This window comes from Corapipo altera, unplaced genomic scaffold (genome assembly GCF_003945725.1).
Source record: "Corapipo altera isolate COAL_440 unplaced genomic scaffold, ASM394572v1 343, whole genome shotgun sequence".
NCBI classification, from domain to species: domain Eukaryota; kingdom Metazoa; phylum Chordata; class Aves; order Passeriformes; family Pipridae; genus Corapipo; species Corapipo altera.
In genome coordinates, this window is record NW_020884913.1 from 1,474,880 (window position 1) to 1,494,400 (window position 19,521).

At 43.4% G+C, this 19,521-nt stretch overlaps 2 protein-coding genes across 3 annotated transcripts in view; one reads left to right on the top strand and one right to left on the bottom strand.

The window, feature by feature from the left end:
• The window catches only part of FAM20A (FAM20A, golgi associated secretory pathway pseudokinase), a 19,152-nt gene extending 14,049 nt beyond the window's left edge, over nucleotides 1-5,103 (top strand). Inside the window, exons 11-12 of one of the 2 annotated variants that reach the window (XM_027654741.1) lie at nucleotides 212-500; nucleotides 4,993-5,103. In XM_027654741.1, the coding sequence (XP_027510542.1) occupies nucleotides 212-476 (265 nt within the window). In that variant the 3' untranslated portion in view covers nucleotides 477-500; nucleotides 4,993-5,103. Of the gene's footprint in view, nucleotides 1-211; nucleotides 883-4,992 lie in introns of those variants that run through there. The other variant, XM_027654740.1, reaches the window with a different exon arrangement.
• On the bottom strand, nucleotides 2,650-19,426 carry PRKAR1A (protein kinase cAMP-dependent type I regulatory subunit alpha). Its single transcript, XM_027654743.1, has 12 exons — nucleotides 19,344-19,426; nucleotides 18,412-18,475; nucleotides 16,289-16,467; nucleotides 10,919-11,092; nucleotides 10,248-10,339; nucleotides 9,975-10,036; nucleotides 9,436-9,482; nucleotides 8,745-8,903; nucleotides 8,233-8,293; nucleotides 7,836-7,957; nucleotides 7,085-7,166; nucleotides 2,650-5,266 (listed from the first exon to the last, which is right to left on the bottom strand). Exons 3-12 carry the CDS (start codon nucleotides 16,463-16,465, stop codon nucleotides 5,094-5,096), a joined length of 1,149 nt encoding a protein of 382 aa, XP_027510544.1. The 5' UTR covers nucleotides 16,466-16,467; nucleotides 18,412-18,475; nucleotides 19,344-19,426; the 3' UTR covers nucleotides 2,650-5,093.
• Nucleotides 19,427-19,521: the final 95 nt, after the last annotated feature.

Below are 19,521 nucleotides of genomic sequence, written 5' to 3' on the forward strand. Positions count from 1 at the left end.
GCAGTATAAACACTCCGGAAAAACAAAGGAAGAAGAAGAGGTTTCTGCAAAAAATTTTGTTTCCTTCCAAAAGGGAAAGATACTGTTCCAAAAATGTTTAAGTTTCCTCACCCATCTCTGCCCTCCCTCCTTTCCCTGCTGCCAGGGGGCTGGGTTTTCCTGGGATGCTGCAAGAGGTTTGCATTAAGGTGTCCAATTCCTTTTTTTCCAGAATAAAGAGGACGACGTTGCTGCGGCTCCAGCTCTTGGCCGAGCCCAAGTATCGGCTCAGCGACGTGATGAGGGAATCCCTCCTGCAGGACCCCCTGGCTCCCATCCTCACTGAGCCCCATCTCCTGGCCTTGGACAGACGGCTGCAGCTCATCCTGGAAGCTGTGAGGAAGTGCATAGACACCTATGGAGAAGCCACCGTGGTGGCCAACGACACCACTCAGCCCCAGGCTCCTGCGTCAGACAGAGCGAAGCTGGACACTTAAACAGCCCTGAACTCGTGCTCAGAGGCAGGGAAAACCCCTGCAAGGCAAGTGGCAGGTTTAACAACTGGTGATTTCCACCTGCAAACACTTGCAGAGACTGGGAGGGGAAACTCTTCAGAAGATCCTCAAGAATCGCGCTGGGCTTCTGTGCTGGCGCTCAACCAGAGCTGCTGTGCTTGGCCAGGGTGTTGGTGTGACTGCAGCAGATCTTTGCACCCCAAACACCAGCTCTGTGGTGGAAAAGCAGTGATCTGCTGTTCTGGAGTTGGTCCTGCCCTTGGGAGGGTGGGGGAACACGTGGCCTTGGTTTGCTCAGCCTGCACGGGGGTGCTGGTCCTGGTGAAGGACACAAATAGATCCGAGGATGGGGTTTGAATAAAGAGGTGCCAGGAGCATTTTCCTCTTATTTGTTCTGTAATCAAGACTGTGTGTGAGAAAAGAGCAACATTACTTCACAAAGGCAGTGCCTGCCACTGAGACAAGACAACACATTGACTCAGCTTAGTCAGACCAAGGAGCACTTGCACTTACCCACCATCAGCTCTGTGCTGCCTCTTGGTCTCTTCACCAGTGATCAACCCACTCCACCTCCATCTGTGCCTGTCACACAAAGCCCATTGCCTCACACAGCAGTAAAACCACTTCTTTTACCTGTCTTGTGAGTGGAAGAGCCAGTCTGGGTTACAAAAGAGAGGCAGGTGTGTGTTGCCTTTGACCCCAAGGGAAAAAAAACCAAGTCAACCAAAAACAACCCCAAAAATCAAACTGCTCTGAGATACACAATTGCATTTACAATTCAGGAACCCACCCATTCCTGGTGATAACATTCTGCCAAAGGGGGGGAATCTATCTCAAGTCATCTCCTTTTAAATCATTTAAATGATGACTTTAAAATCATTTAAGCTGTCATAATTCCCTGGAAAATAGAAATGGTGTCCTGCCTCTCCCCCCACCCCCATGCATTTTGAGGAGATGCAATAGAAACTGGAGACCAAAAAAGTGTGAAGGGTTATTGTAGGTATTTCATTTTCCAGCTTTTCCACAGTCTCAATCAGAAATGTTGACACTGGGGACTTACAGACCCTTCCACTCCTGTGGACAGATGAAAATAAGAGGATTTAACTCTCTCTCAGCATGTTCAGTGTGTTGATTTTTCAGTACAGCACAATGAATTTCCAAAGTTTTATCTCCCTCTACCGGTGACTTTTTGTGCTCTCACCACACAGGACGAGCCCAAAATTAACTCGGTTGTTTTTAGGGGATGGTGACTTGGCTGCTCCAACAGGAAAAACGTGGCAACAGAAGATAAGCTTAAAAGTAACATTAGAGTTATATAGTGTATAGTTATAGTTATAAGGCTGGAAGTGGAGGTTTTCAAGTTTCACTTTAGGTGATAAATGTTCTGCTTTCAGCCTGGGTTTTTTAGGTAATAAAAATCCTGGTTTCAGCCTGGTTTTTCTTCAGTCAAGGGGATGGGGAAAGGGAGGGCAGGGTGAAGGAAGCAAACCCATGGATATTTGAATGGCTGCTACACTAACAGGGTTGCAAGGTTGCTTTCTTCTCATTTTCACTCTCTCTTACATTATAGATACATTTTTAATGTATCTTCTAACTCGGGTGATCCAGTCAGGATCCAGCTTTCTCGGAGCTGGATGTAAAACACAGCCAGTCTGAGCTGCTTCAGGTCACCACTCTTCAAATGTTTCCCTGCTTCATCACAGCTGAAAATCCCCCTCTTCCCCTTCCCACTGTCTGCCCACCAGAACTCGTCCATGATTAATCACCACGTGCTCCAAACCTTCATGAAGGGTTTTCAGAGATGGGAGTGGCCAACTCAGGGCAGCTTCTGAGCTCCAACAATCGTGTCTGGGCTGGGAATCACCAAGGGGAAGAGATCAAAGCAGCACGAGTGGCTGAGACACTCAAAGGAGACACAGGGGCCTTCTCACTGCAAAAATCAGTCGTGCCAGAGCTCCAGAGGAATTCCCAGGCTGGCACATGGAGACCAAGCTCTCCACAGGCTCCGAGGGGAAGGTTCAGGACCTGGACTCAACCCTGTGGAGTTAACACCAAACTAATCCATTAAGCTGCTTAGTTTCTACTGCCTCATTCATGACACATCCTCTAAAGCCAAACACAATGCAGGGATGGGAAGAAAATAAAAAGAGGCTGATTGCATTTAAGAATTTAAATCATTTTATTGCTTTACCTGCCATTAGGACAATCTATAACAAAAGGAATATAATATAATATATTAGCACATACAGTAAATCAGACTTATAGAGTCAGGTAACAATACAAAAATGGTCCTCTGGTTGACTATAGCTTCCTAGGGCAATAGACTTCATCAATTTGCTGAAGATAGACTAGCAAAGAATTACTTCTAAAGCCCTGAATGTTAGCTAAGGCAAAACTATGCCAATTGTGGTTTCCAACATATTGAAATTGCACACAAAGGTAAAGCTATAACTGTGTTTAATATTTAACTCAGACTTAGCTGATTTATCTTAAAATCTTGTAGGTAAAACTACAAAAGGGAGTAAACAGCAAGCTAAAAAGATGCAGTAGTGAAACTTGATTAGAAAGCCTTATATAAAAAAAATGTGCATTTTTTTTTCTGTGGAGCTCTAACTGGTTTACACAGTTTTTGGTGCTTTAATGTAACACAAAGAACACATATGAAGAAAAATCCTGCAGAGAGTCAAAACTAAAGAAAAAATTTTTTACCAATAACAAAGAAAACAAAGAACCAAAAAAAAAAGGTAGCTTTTGCTTATTCCTTAAGGACTCTGGCAGAAATCCTCTACTCAACATCTCCTGAATAGAGAACTCAAAACCACAAGCATTTCAATCCCCTTCCTGGGATTTCAGGTTCAGAAATGCTCTGAAACCTTTTGTAAAGGCTTGATACCTTCAGTATTATTCTGCATCAACGAGCAGACTCTTCCTGATTCTCTACATGCCTGGGAGAATGTTGGGTTTGAATCCCTATCACCTCAGAAAGGAAATAAAACGAGGGCTCCATCGTTAGAGTAGTTGCACAACAAATGCCAAACTGCTTGCTGTCACTCCCAAATACAAACCTATGCTACTTTATATAAATTACAGTTTAAAGGAAACCTTAAAAATTGCCTACAGTTATTGAACCGTGGAATTCAGTAAAAACTTTTTGGGAAGTCTTGGTGCACACAGAGTAATGGAACACAAAGCTGGGAGATACTGAAATACATTTAAGACTCTGCAACAGATTGAACTTGGGGAAAGAAAAAAGAAAAAGAAAAAAAAAAAAGGAGTATGAAACACGTGTGGTGGAAATTCCATAAGCAAGAAAAGAAATCCAAACACCTCTTGGATTCAAACTAGGTTTATGATGAACCATTTAAAAAAAAATAATAATTATGAATCGACAGGTTTAAAAACTTAAAACAACGGAGTGTTGCAGGAAAGTTAAAACATTCAGTTTTTCTGCCTCACATTCTCTACCAAGAATGATGGATCTCTACAGACCAGCCACCTGCAACTGATGCTGGCCAGAAATACTCAGCATTTATTTTCCCTGGTAACAAAGGGTCACCTGAACTGATGATGATTATTTTTAAAGTCAACTGAGGATTAACAAAACAAGTCACAGGGAAAAATCAAATGTTTGCTTTCAACTTCTACACCAATCTAAGCACTCAAAACATTACTAACAGCTGGACAGCTGCACACTCTTACACCAATCTATGAACTAGAGACCAGTCAGGCATTGAATGTAACATTTGGTTCTTGCCACTTGGAACAGGAAGAGTTTTAAATGGCAAATCTATGGCTGAAGGAACAACAAGAGAAAAAGATCAGGTGCAGCAAGTCAGCAAATGAATTAACAACTGCAGTAGTTCACCAGAACTATTAACCTTGAAAGCTTTTGATTTACACTTGACAAAAACAGAACTAAGCAATCTTAAACCAGTGGACACAGGTACAATTATACTGGTAAATTCCAACTGTGGCTTTCTTAGCAGCTGATGCCTCACGATTGAACCCAGGATTACAGTACCCAGAAAATGAAAAACAAACAAAAAAAACAAAACAAAAAAAAAAAGAAACCCAGAAAACCCCAAGCCCCAAGAAGCTCAATTACAAGGGCAAGTTCTCATGTGAAAAGAAATACAGCAGGTGATGACCACAGCCTTAAAATCTGTCCAACAATTTGAGAAACACCTTTACAAGGATTCTTTTCCCCTCCCTTTCCTGTCACCTCCTTACTCTATGGCAATGGCGTGGTGCCAGGAGGTTTCTCCCTCCCTGAAGCAAGGCTGCACTGGCCTGAGTTGGACACTGGTGCACAGAGAGAAGCAAAACATCTCCATAGAACTTTTGCTATTAATTTAATGGGACAGAGAGCACAGAAATAATATGCCCTAAATTAATGACAGTGCCATGATAAGCAGTTAATTTTTTTATCTTAATCTTTTTTTTTTTTTTTTCTCTCTCTCTTTTTTTTTTTTTTTTTTTTTTTTTTTTTTTAAACCAGACAGGAAAGCTGCAAATGCCAGTGGTGGCAACGTGGCTCTGCACAAGGGGAAATAAAGCAGTCTGCATTCGTGAAGCATGGCTTGGACAGGGAGGAAGGTTTCAGACAGACAGTGATACAAAACTGTTGTACTGCTGGATGTTCCTCTTGAGAATGTCCGAGCAGGGGCCCAGGACACGCTCGAAGCGGGGCCGGTCCAGCTTCACACATTTCAAGGGGCCACGAGCCACGACTGTGGCAGCACGAGGACGGTTCATCAGCAGAGCAATCTCACCTGGGACAGCACAAAGTGGGGACAGTGTTACAAACCAGCAGGCAAAGAAAACCCCCCTCCCTGTTGCACTGCAAACTGCAGGGAAGGGAATTCCCGCTTCGACTGCCGCTCAGAGCAACTGTGTAGTGACATTAAAAGCAACTGTTTAAAAGAACTACTTGAGGATTTTGTTATTAGTAACCCTGTCCACATTCAAGTCTCTCTGAAGAAAGCCTAAAGAATTTTCAGCACTGGTTCTATCTGAGAAAATGTCATGTTTCAATTTTCCTAGTCAACACATAGTTATTTTTCTAACAGGTAAAGAATGTTACTGCTCAGTCCTGGTGTTTCTAGGAAACTTAGGACAACACAACCATGGGATTGAAGTAAACAAACAAACAAAAAACCCACTGATGCACAAGACAGAAGCCTTTAACCCACGGGTGGCCAAAATAAAGAACTGGACTTCACCGTGGGGCTGTGGAAGATGAGATACTTGAAGTCTCATGATTCCCATTTCATAAGTTTTGCACAAACATGCCAAAAGCTTTGTCTCAACTGCTAAACAATATAATTGGAAATGAAGTTTTCAACAAGCCCCTGTTTCTGTTGGTGACAACAACCCCCAACATTCCCAGCAACAGAGTGGAAGAAACCACAGCAGCAACTTTTGGGTTGGATTGTTTGTATTTAAGCAGTTGAGTTGGTTCTCTTCATGTTCAGGACTGAGGAGAGAACTCAGTGCTCCTTGGAAAATACATTTCCCTGTGTTATCAGAAGGGATGTTCAAAAGAAATGAGAAAAAAAAATTTTCCTCTGTGCCCAATTAAAGCTGCTGAACTCACTGGCCTCCAAAAAACAGGCTTGCAAAAGGATAAGGAGGTTCTAAGGGAGAGTTAAACCCCTGAGGGGACAGCTCTGCAGCACCTGAACACCATGGCTGGGGTATTATTTAGTTCAGGAGTGGGAAACTCAAAGAGAACATAGTGGGAAATATCAGAAAATACTGAAATGACATACACAGAATGAAGTCTAGTCCTAGATCCTGAGCTAAGCAGAGCTTTGGGCAGAGCCAGTGCACTTGAGTCCATCCCACTTCAGGCCTTGCAACAGAGAATTTGCTGATTTTATCATCTAAAGAGCTGAAATCCTGGACATTCAAAAGGTTTTAGCAAGGGGAAAGAGTACTAAGGAGAGAGGAACTACCTTAAACATGAGACAAAAAGTTAGGGGTTTTGAGAGAGAGGGGGAGAGGGCAGTATTTAACCATTAAATTGTAGGTTCTGACCAGGTTGTTTTCTGACCTGGAGGAGAGAAGGCTAAGGAGGGATTATCTTATTGCTGTGTTCTGCTACATAATGAGTGACTACAAAGGCAAACCCACACTGCTCCCTGCACAGTGAAAGGCAGAGAGAAAGCAACAAGTTGCAGAACAGGAAATTCTTGCCAGGCATAAAGAGACAAAAACTCTTCACAACACGACTGGTTAAACAGCAAAAGAAATTGCCTGTAGAGGTTGTGGGATCTCCATCCCTGGAGACACAACAGACTCAACTGGACACAGCCCTGAGGAGAATGATGCAATTTCAAATTTAGCTCTGCTCATGGCAGGGAGGTCAGACCAAATCACCACCAGGCCTCTGCTACAGAAAAGTACTCTGGAACAATCACATCCTGTGATCTGTGTGCACACCTGAATGCCAAGTGACTCGGGTACTCACCTGACACTGGGAGAAACCACAAGAGTCCTAAGAGGTAATTAAGCAAATCCATCTCATCTTTACCATCCACACAGCACAGGTAAAATGATGTAACCACAGCTGTCATGATGGAACTCACCAAAGTAGTCAGAAGGTCCCAGCCTGCCCACTTCCACAAACTCTTCATTTTCTGACCGGCGCTGTAGCACTGCAGCTGTGCCCTGCAACAACCAAATCACAGCAGTCAAACAGCTGGAACTGCTTCATTCCAATAAACTCCAACATTAACTTCAATAAACTGTTTCATTCCAATCAACTCAAAACACTGAATTCCACCCAGAATCAGCTGCTTTGCAGAAATAACTGTTACAATGCCTCAGTTAAAAAACCACTTCATAGGCCTTGCACAGTTCACCCAACTGCTCTATAAAAGCAGCTGCTCCTTCCTCCTCTCTAAGTATAAAATGTCCTGGGTGTTTACATGTCCACAGCACCAATTTCTTCCTGGTTTTCCTCATAACAATAAGAATATTATAGTATGACTAGCAAAAAAAACCCCAAAAAAACCAGACAGAAGACAATGAAACCTCTACCAAGATGTTAATGACTATCCAGAACAGGTCTCTACTACACTGAAAAATTAAAACTGGTTTCAGCCAGAAACTTGTTGCCTTTTTCCTGGAAGTGCCATTTGTAAAAACAGCAAAGCTAAATATAAGCTTCTGCATGTCCAGCAAGAAGATATTTCTTTAGGGATCCTCTGTAAGGACATTCTTGTGTTTTGGTCTTCTCCAAGTGTTTGTTTAGGGACAGAATTTAAAAAAAAAAAAAAAAAAAAAAAAAAAAAAAAAAAAGTCAAGTTCTCAGCTTTTAATTTTGACCTCACTTACCTCCAAGATAATGAAGAACTCATCTCCTGGCTCTCCCTGGACCACAATCTTCTGCCCATCCTCAAACTGTACCGGTTCCAAAGCATCAGCTACGGTGAGACGCTCCCACTTGTCCAGAGATTCTACAGAGTTAACAGCTCATTACCAGAGTGTCTTCTCAAGGCACAAATCACACTTTTTGCTCTGTATTTATAGAGAGGTCAAGGTATTTCTGGCTACATTTGTGCATCAGATATCAAGATCTGAATTAAGAGTCATTTTGGATTGATGCAGAAAAGCAATACAGGGTTTGCAGCCACTTGTAATGAATAATCACAACAGCCTGTAATCATCATAATGTTGGGTAACAGCTTCATTACAATTTATTCCACTTCAGAACAAAAATCTTCTCACTTACCCAATATAGATACTTTACTAAGGAATTTCTCATACATATTTCTCTTTCTCAAAGTATTTCCCTACAAAAAAAAAAAAAAAGAAAAAAACCAAGCACACAAAGTAAGTTAAGTTTTCTTTCTACTTCAAATAAAAATCAGGATAAAAATAAATTTAACCAGACACACTGCATCCTGTCTCACAGATCCCCAAACCCACGAGATTAAGTGTTTTGAAATTAAGTTATTTCAGTAATGTTTCAGTTGAGCAACATTCATAAAGTACCCAGCATTTACTGCAGCCTTGTTACATTCTCACTTAATACTGCACTGGTATTGTTTTGCTCACTAATGCAAGATTCTCCCTTGCCCTGTGCCTGAGGGATGCATGTTGAGTAATCAGCTTTCTGATTACAAAAGAGATAGCAGGATTTGGAATAAATAATTCCAGCAAAGGACAGGCACAGGCAGAAGGTCAGATGACCAGCATAAGTCAACCCAAAAAGCATAATTCCAGGTTCTGAAGGGTACTTGCCATCAGGATCCTCCTGTAGCTGTCTCTGTCGATGCCCCACAACTTCACGTTCGTCTTGGCTTTGACGGTTGCAGCACGAGGGGTTCCATAAATGAGGGCAAGTTCTCCAAAGCTCCCACCCTCACCAACACTGGTGGCCCACTCACTGTTCACATAAACCTGAAAGGCAGAGCATCCTGTGGTCAGAGACACCCCAAGTCCCTGCTGCCCCCTATTTATAGTACAGGGAAATTCCCACATCTGTACACTCGACCACTGCAGGGTTTTATCAGCACTCCCAGCCCCAGCACCATTTTTACTTTCATTGTCTCTCCTACATCACGTGCACAGACTCTACCCATGGGAACTCCTGAGACCCTTTGACAGGAAATAAAAATCCCAACAAGGTCTCTGTCAGAGAGAGCTACAAATTAGCTGGACTGGAAAATAAAAAGCTTGTACCACACCTCAACCAGACTCCACCCTGCACTTGTAAAACATTTCTATTGTGCCCGTATCCAAATCATTCATTTTCAAACCCAACCCAACTCACAGTCTGTGCAGCCAGACTGAGCCATTAAGGAGCAAAATAAGCTTCTACAAGTATGAGAGAAGCTGCTAAAGGCAGTGCCTGTAGAAAAGGCCTGCAAATATCAGAGTATTCTTCTGCTAGGAATGAACATATCATTAATAAACTACCAATAACGCTTACATCCATTTCTCCTTGATCAACAACGTAGAAGTTATCACCTTCATCACCTAAAGAAGAAAAAAAATTGAATACACACTAAAAGGAGTAAATCTCTGCAAACATTCACATTTCACAGAACTGTCATCCCTGGCAACTGTGATGTTTAGACTCCAATAAGGATGACACATTTTTGCACAGCTTGCAGGGTGAAAATTCACATTTTGCTGCTTTCACACTCCTCGCAGCCCTGTGAAAGGGGACATCTACTGGTATCTGGGAAATCAGCAGCAATTCCAGGAGTACTGGATCCATAAACTGACATAACATGTTCTACAGAGTCATCAAATGATATTCCCAACAGATAATATATGCAATGAAACCACATCCTTGCTCCATTTGCTTCAGTACGAGTTGTGCTTCAGGGAACACAACAAGAAAGGGTCACTGCAGCCAGACAATGTTTTTTGTATTCCAAAAAACCCCAAAAACTAACAAGAGCACCAGGCCAGAGTCTGCTCCCCATCCTCAAATCATTGACCAGTGCAAACACTGTGACTTACCTTGCTGTATGACAGTCTCTCCTGCAATGTAAGTGACGGGGAACATGGCATCAAAGATGTCACTGAAGAAGAGGACACCAAAATTAGACAGAAGCCTGGACAACTCCACACATTCACATCCTCCAGCTGTACCCCCCGCCCACCAAAACTGCTCCTGTAGCCTCTGTATGGTTACACTGACCATTGGCTGTGCAGTTTTGGACACTGTGACACATCCATTCTGAAATATGCCCTTCCAGAAATGTTTTTAACACTCCAAAGATTCCCTCCTACCTTCTTTCGTTATCGTCGAGATGGGTGAACAGCACATTCTTCTCAATAGCTTTTGCCAAAGCAGCCATAGTCTTATAATCTTTTGGAATAACCTAGGACATCATCAGAAAAAAAGCAACTGATTCATTCTTTCCTGACAAATTCGTGCATTTCACAAGGCAAATAAATTATTTCAACAGCTACAAAACACTGGCTGAGTACTTCCAGTTTCTTCCAAGCACTATAGATATAAACCCAAACACAGTCAATGTTTACAGCCAGTTTGAACACCACCTAAATACAATCTTCTATTATGTTATGCATCTGTAAAATCATCATCCCATGCTCACTTTATAAGTTTTTTTGCAAGAGGACAAGTATCTGTTCAACCAGTGTTTTCCTGTGAACAGCAGCAAGTCTGCTCTGCCATTAGGCCAAATTTATGTCAGTGCAGCTGTTGAAACACTTTGTTTATATATAATATATATATGTGTACATCTAATTATATATCACTTCAAAGGCAACAGGTCTAAGCAATGCATAAATGTTTTAACTGTAGACAATTTATTCTATCCACAGAGGTCTGCTTTTTATTTACTTATTTATTTAATACTCTGGGTAGAAGGTGGGTTCAGATAAACCCTTGGCCTGCAGATGTAATTCTTAGAAAGGTTTAAAAGCCTTTTAGACACCTTTCTAACATAAGATGCAGCATCCTCTTCTGTGTAGACTTCTGCACTGATGGCCCCACGTCGTGATCGATACTTCACCACAGGGTTCAGAGGAGGAGGAGGAGAGATTTCATCCTCCCGGGAGTCTGAGCGAGAACCAGACTTCAGCTGATTCAACAACTGTTTTGTTTCCTCCTAAACAGGAAGGGAGACATGTTTGTGTCACTTAATCCAGCAAAGAAAAAAAAAAAAAAAAAAAAAAAAAAAAAAAAAAAGGCAGTCATATATCATGTTCCAGTTTCTCCTGCCAACCCGAGGGAGCTTCCTGTGTACTGTTATTCCCACATTAAGGCAAACAGGAGACTGAAGCCTCCAAGATCAAAGGCCTTTCAAAATAGGTGGTGGATATGCCTCTCATTCATAACAGTCATGTCACAATGGTGTTTCTTTCAGTAAGCCATACTTAATTTATTAAACTAGCAGTGTAAACAAGTCGATTCTACTTTCTGCCAAGACACTGGCATCATCTTTCTGATGAAGACGTTCCCCAAATGCTGGAGGCACCTCCCCAGCTGCAAACCCCACAGTTCCTTCCTCAGCTGAGAGGTGTTGAAGCCTTTTGGGATTTGAAAGACAGAGGAGCAATTCCTCAGAAATCCACGTTACATGAGAAGCTTTTGAAACAGGTCGAGTCATGGACTAACTTGATACTCATTAACCAATGTTTATTTTAGGAGAAAGAAACGTGAACAGCACTTACAGAAGAGCTGGAGGAAGGATGCTGAAGGCCAGTTTTTTTTATGGAAGCCATAGATTTGTCAACTTTGCAAAACATTATATGTTTTCCATATTTCCCTCAGTTACCTGTCGTGTTGTAGTGATATTGTAGAAGACCAGGGTACTTACAATAAAACAAAGTCTAACTTGACACACAGAAATTTGATTCTTCAGAAGATTCACCTTAATCAACTAAAATCAAATTAAAAACAAAATCAGTCAACCCTGCAGTCAGAGCATTTGCACCATAACAGCTCGGATGACACTCCCAGCATTAGGAAACAGAGTTTTGGGACATTCTGTAAAAGAACAAGGAGTCTTCTGTTCTCCAAGAGCTCCAGCCCTTGTAAAAGCTGGGTTTGTCCCAGAGTCCTTGATCCCAGCTGGGCAGAGCTGCCTGGCTCCGGAGGTGCAGGGAGGCCATGGATAACAACCCCACTGAGGGAAGGGCCATCAGGAAACCATTCCCGGATTTACATTCCACCTCTCCCGGAGCCAAGTGCTGCTCCATCGACTCACGTTTCACTTCCTGCTTTCTGCCCATTGATAAAATGGTGCCACATTTCACCACGGTGGGAGCAAAAGGTATTTTAGAACTTGTTTCTATCCTCTGGTTTTAGAGGAACAAGTCTCGACAGGGATGAAATTAAAAATAGCCTGAGCAGTAATAAGTGTTTGGTTTAAACTGCCTCTCCAGAGTGGAAAACACCATCAACCACAGAAACATGTTTGTTCACATACACAAAAAAAATGACACTTATTTAAAAAGTGAACACCAGCTGCTGTGTTTTTTCCCAGTATCACATAAAATATTAACTATTGTGATCAGAGATTGAAGCACTTCAGCAGCATTTAGGAAGGGAGTTGTGTATCCAAACACTGCTCAAGAGGCTCACCAGGGCAATGCCCCACTCAGGGGCAAGAAAACTGCACTGACAGAAAAAATACAACTGGTAACTTCTGCCTGATACAAAATTTAACATTAACAGACTTCCTTTTAGTGTATTAAGGTAGGGTATGGACACAGAAACAAGCTACAGGTGGGTAAGAATATATTCATTTAGAATATACCTGCTATTCTAAGTAGTCTATTTACACACTGACCAAGAGGAAGGTTTTCCCTGGATGAGACAAGTCACAGAATAGAATCAGAAAATAGGATGGAAAAGATCTCCAAGATCATCAAGTCCAAACACCACCAAGTCAACTAAACTGTAAATCTCCAGATACTCACATCATACATTGCAAGACTACCCTGTGCCATGGAGTGACACCCTAAAATCTCACTGTTTTCATCTTTTGCAAATACACCTTCTATAATTTCTGATACTAAACCACATTTATTACACCACCAGATCAGAGAAAAATGGCAATAGGACCTGGTGAAAGAGTGGCAGTTGTTACTCTCAGTTCCCTTCGAATTCAGCCAGTGTTTATGAGAAAAATGTGTTTGTTCAGGTTTAGAAGCTCCTCAAATTAAACACACAGTGGACAAAGGCACTCTGCACTGACCAGGATAACCATTCCCAGGACTTGAGGAAGATTTAGTAACAAAGTTAGTCTATTTATTACATCTAAGTTTAGATCCTGGCCTTTCAGATGATGAAGCAGTTCAAAGTTTTAGTGTCAGTGATCACTAAATGAAAATTTTATTTTTCCTGACAAGTAACAAATATGCATTAAGTTTATTTAAAATATTACAAGCAACTGATACTTCACATCTCATATTTAAGCCTATCAGCTACTAAAGAAGAGCTTCCCAACTTCAGAATTACACTGTACACTGTAAAACCTGCAAGTGGTCATCACACCACACACAGTCTCAACTTCTTCTGGTTAATTAGTATTTAATTTATATCAGCTCTCCACATATTTAAAAAACTTCAAACATTCAGAAGCTAAAAAAGCATTTGGAAAAAAAAAAAGCCTGCCATTAATTCACAACTGCACAGTACATCCTTCTTAATTATCATGTTCTGCAAAAGAAACACTTAGGAAAATGGGAAAATACTCAGCTCTGTATCTGTGGAGGCACAGCAGGTGGTGGGGAACAGGTACAGTGACTCCATGTCAATCATATTTCCTAATTCCAGCTTTCTCTAAAGCCTAACATGCACATAACTGCACTGCACATATGCACCTATTTCAGAGGACAATCATGTCCAATATCCAGGATTCATCTGCCAGGCTGCACTATTGATCTCTACATTAAATTTCCATAGCTCAAGCTACATTACACAGCCAAGCCCAGCACTGGGGAGCTATTAGAGCTTTTAGCATGTATTGGTATTACCAGACATTGGCACAGCAAACAAAACAGAGGCCTTAGTCCACCAAACCAGATAAAACAAAACCATTTATACAATCAATGTGTAGTAACTGGATTCACCTAACAGCTCTCATAACCCAGAAGAGGATATTTGCATTCCTGTAGTAGCTGTAACAACCTTGGAGGCAGCAATTTTAACGTTTCTGAGCAGAAATTCTAAAGTGTGTTTAAATGTCTGCGACATATTTTAATAACATGCCAGTGAATCAGCTCTGTTTGTGTGCAGTGGGAGAGATGACTTGTCAGGAGAACAGAGGGAAAACAGCAGCCTCACTTCAGCTTTCAATGGTGTTCCCTCAAAAGTCAATCTTGAAACAACAGACTGGATGAATGTGAGGTGGAGGTACAGTCAAACAGCTGAACAGATTTGGAAAGCACATTGAAAAGTTGCTCTGCTTTAATGAAGATGTGACAGACATGACTTCTGGAAGGTGAGGCAGATTCAGTTTCAATCATTTTTGCTCTACCAGAGCTAATTACTTGGGTTGGAGTTGGTTAATGAGAGCACTGAGCATTTGTGCTTTCCAGACACGGATGTCAGGGAGTTTGGAGCCAGCACAGGATGTTCAGTTCCATTACTTGACAGCTGTGAAGGAACATTTTACCTGGGTAAACTCACAGCAGCACATCAGGCTGGGTGAGGAAATCACCCACAGAAAGCTGCAGCAATTTTTAAATTCGAGAAGAAAAATGCTCCACTTTCACTTGTAGCTCCAGCTGCACTGGTGGGTTGTACAGCCCATGATAACAGACCCTGAGCAAAATTGTAAGAGCAATTTCAGAGGAAAAAACATGACCTAACCAGTTTAATTTTCAGCTTCCTTGTAGGATGGAGTACACAGACAGCCAGTTTGCACCAGAATAAAATCATCAACTTACTCAATTCCAGCATATATGTCATTAAATTCAGAGCTGGACTTGTCTTGCTAAAAGAAAAATTAAATTTCCTTCAATCTTAAATATTGTATGTTGACTATAAATCCACTACGTTTTATATCCCCATGTATGAATTGGTTTACAATTTATTCTAAGCACAGTAATGCAGTTTACTTTGTAAAACTTTGTATATCAATACCTGTGGTGATGTGTTACAAATTATTAACCTGTCAGTACTTCCAAACCCGAGAATCCAAGATGTGGAAGGAGGCAATGGATTTTTAGGAACCTAATGATTAACTGCTGCAACTACACACACACACAAAAACAAACTGAGAGCTTTTGTTCACTTCATAAGCAAAACGTTCCTCAAATAAATTGTGGTTATAGTAGGTTAGTTTGCACCTTTTAGTCATTTTCTAGTATTTACCTTGGAAACTTCTATTAAAACACAATTTCCACTACATATATTTATGCTCTCTAGTGTTAATGTCTTTTATTCACATCTGCAATTAGCAACGACCTAGAATTAAAAAAAAAAAAAAAATTATGAAGAAGGTATAACTCCCATGTACAGCAAATACTGAAAGCAGCACTTGCAAACACTGCTGTACAAGGTCACAGCTCCATTATTTACAAATCCCATATTCTGAGTACAGTCACTGTACCCAACCTTTCCTCTGCACAAGACTTTAAACTTCCCATTTCCATTGCAGCTTCTTTTCCTACCTGCCTGGATATCAATATACAAAATTTAACAGCTCAAAAGAATGGGAAATCACCGTTTCAGCTGTGAATGGTTCCCATTCCCAGCATCCCAGAATGGTTACAGCAACAACAACAACAAAACCACTGAAGGGATCTCAGGACAAATGCAAGAGGAACAACAAAGCAGAACACTGAACTCCCTAGAGAAGGCAGGAACAGGCTCTCTCTTCCAGAGATCTGGAATGCAAATACTTCCACATTTGACTTAACTAGGCCTGGATAATACCACTGGCACCACTTCTGTGCTCTACCCCAATTATTGGAAACCAGTTGTCTCAATGTAAGAAGCCAAATGACATCAGCAGTGTCCATCCAAGGTCAGACTCCACAGTCATCCAGCCACAGACACCCTCGTGCACGCTGACAATCAGCTCCTATGAGTAAGCACTGCACTGGCATTACATCTGTATCCCAGCTGGATAAGTCTCCTTCCCAGCTTATGCTCTGTCCTACATGCTTTGGTATGACAGAGGTGCACAAACTACTGGAAAACATGATTTCTTTTCCAAAAGCACCATTTCCAATTTCAAACAGCCAGCACACGGACACTGGTCAAACCTGCAGCTCAGCCCCTAAATCACGAGGATAAATTTAAATTCACGTTGTTCCACTCTCCTTCCCTCCCATCCTGTGTTTTTTACCTTCTCCAATCTTTCAAAGTACTCTCTGATGAATCCCATGGGTCTTTCAGGTCTGACTGTGCATAACTGTACAATGCAATCCTTCAGAAGCTGCTGGATGTTGTGTTTTTGGATGTAAAGTTCACATTCCCGAAGGCTACGCTCCTCCTCGCTGCTGCTGCTGCTGGAAGCTGCCATTGCTGAAGGGAAGAGAAAGAGAAGGTTAAATATCTAGTGGAAACAAAGATGATGCTGCTTAAAAGAAAGTTATGCTGCTTTATCTTATTGATATCACAGCATAAAACCACCTTTACCTGCCAGAGCAGTAACCAAGCTAAACTGTGAAAGAAAAGGCTGGGAACTTATTTAGAACCTGGAGAGAAATCAAAAAATCTGGGAGATCTACAGCCACAGGCACAGAAAGAAAAGCATTTGGTTCAGCTGAAAAAGCTTCAACAACCCAAGCCCTGTGAGCACTCCAAGTCAGGGAAGATTCCACCTGAAGTTTCTGCTGCTTAAACTGAGTATCTTGTAGGGCTGGAGGATCCCATCAGAGAGGTCTGTGTGGGGTCAGGGGGACGGTGGCCAGGAGAGAGGTGGGTGGAAGCTGGAAATCTGAGAGGCCAGAATGGCAAGTATTCGGAAGTGAAACATGTTAAGGTTGAAGCCAGAGCCAGTTCCCCAAATGCCAAGGCAGAGCCTGCTAACGGAAGTTATGGAATTAGAAGCATCACTCCAAAAAAACCCCTCTCCGGTTTAAACTGGTCCCTCCTTCCTAACTTATTTCATGGATACACTGCAAACCCAAAAATACTTTTTCAACTATAAATAATGAAGAGTACAGCTTTGAACACATCTGTGATGGTGCCAGGTTTTTAAAAGACTTTATGGAGGCAGCTGAGACACTTCCAAAAATGTTTGTAGGCAGTTTCTTCCCCCCTTTCAGGTTTGTATTGGGTTTGGTAGTGGGGAGGCTACTGGGGAGTTTCTGTGAGAAGCTGTTGGATGTTTCCTCCATGTCCAATGGAGCTAATTCCTGATATCTCCAAGATGAAACTGCCACTGTCCCCACCAGGGACAGCAATAGAGCCTCTGAGATAATATATCTGGGGAGACAGGGGGAAATGGATATTTCAGCTGGAGAAAGGAGTGGGAATATGTGAGAGAAACAGCCCTGCAGACCCCAAGGTCAGTGCAGGAGGTGCTCCAGAAGCTGGAGAAGGGATTCCCCTGAAGCCCATGGAGGTCTACAGGGGACAAAGATCCCCCTGCAGCCTGTGGAAGTCCAGGGTACAGAGATTCACTTGCAGCCTGTGGAGGTCCATGGTGGAGCAGAGATCCACCTGCAGCCCCCAGGGGTCCATGGGGGAGCAGAGATCCAGCCATAGGCCATGCAGAAGTCCCAGGATGAAGCACAGGATGCTGTGACCCCATGGGAAGCCCATGCTGGAGTTGGTTTGCCAGCAGGACCTGTGACCATGGAAGGGAAACCAGGCTGGAGCAGTTCATGGAGAGCTGCAGCCCATGGGAAGGACTCATGCTGGAGAGGTCCTTGAGAGGGACCCCACACTGGAGCAGGGGAAGGTGTCAGGAATCCTCCCCTGAGCAGGATGGAGCAGCAGAGACAACCTGTGTGAACTGACTGCAACCCCCATCCAAGGGAGGGAAGAAGTAGAGAAAATCAGGAGTAAAGTTAAGGCTGGGAAGAAGGGAGGAGGGCAGGAAGGTGTTAGTAAGATTTGGCTTTATTTCTCATTATCCTACTCCAATTTGATTGGTTTAATTTATCACCAACTTCCTCCAGTCAAGTCTGTTTTGCCTGTGATGGCAACTGGTGACTTATCTCCATCCATGAGCCTTTCCTTATATTTTCATTCCCTCGTCCAAATGAGGAGGGGAGTGATGGAGCACCTTTGGTGGGCACTTAGTGTCTAGCCCAGATCAACTAACCCCAAGGTTACAGAACCATTTTTAAACATATATTTACATATATATATATACACACATATATGTGTAACTATACATATATATACATACAAGCATTTCGTATCATTTTTTTTTCATAAAGAAATTAACACTGTGTGATCTAAAGAAACAGGAAAGAACTTCTCAGGGCATTTTTGATGAAATACAAAGAAAGTTACCTGGTACAGGGACCGTGGCAGCAGCTTATTAATGTGCAGTAAGATATGTTGATCCCGGGATCAGCTTTTGAAAGGGGAAAAAAAAGGGATTCAGTCAAAACATCTTTCAGAAATGACAAGTCACCGAAGGCACATCACGGGTTTTGTCCTGCTGAGGCAGCAGCAGAGAAACTCAGGGCACAGAGGCAACACAACACTGTGCCCCTGCAAATTCTGCTGCTGGAGATTACGGAGTTAACACAGAATTGCCAACGCTTCGGACAGGTTTCATTCCTGTCACACTTAATCCCTGCTCGAGCACATGCACACGTGTATTTTGCGTTGCATAAACACTAAAAGCGTGGCCTTCACAGGGGCTGAGAAAGCGCCGAAAACTTCTCCAGCGGCTCCTTTTGTTTGGCAGGCTCGCACTGAAGGTCAGCGCTAATTAAACAGCCCCGGGGACACCCGGTGACCGCCCGCAAATCACACCCTGCGAGCAGCACACGAGCCGGGCGACCCCGGCACAGAAAACAAAGTATCACGGACAGCATGAAACCTTCAGTGTTTCTACGAGGGATTTTTTTTTTTACCTGCTTATTCCCAAAGCTCTCCCGGCCCCCCCACCCCACCCCTCCGGCGCGGCTGCCCAGCCCAGCCCAGCCCAGCCCAGCCCAAGACCCGGGGCCTCCAGGAAAGCCCCGACACGGCCCCCCCGGGGCGAGGGGACGCAGAAAAGGGGGACACAACCGGCCCCGCGCCTCCCCACAGCTCCCGGGGGGGGCCCCCTCGGCCGCGGGGCCGCGAAGCCGCCGCTGCCCCCGCGCAGCCCCCGGGGCCGCTCCCGCCCCGCCCCAAGGCCGCAGCCGCGCTCTCCGCGCCCTCCCCGCCCAGTTCGAGTCCCCCCCCCCGGCCCAGCCCCGCCGCCCCCCGGGACCCCTCCCGGCCCTCACCGGCGGCGGCTCCGCGGGGCCCTCACGGCCCGGCCCGGCCTCGCTGCAGCCGCGGCACCGGAAACCCACCGGCCGCCCGGGCCCCGCCCGCGCTGACGTCAATGCGCCTCGCTCTCGGCCCCGGCACGGTCGCCGCGGTAACCTTAAAGGGGCAACGGAGGGAGAGGGGAGGGGATGC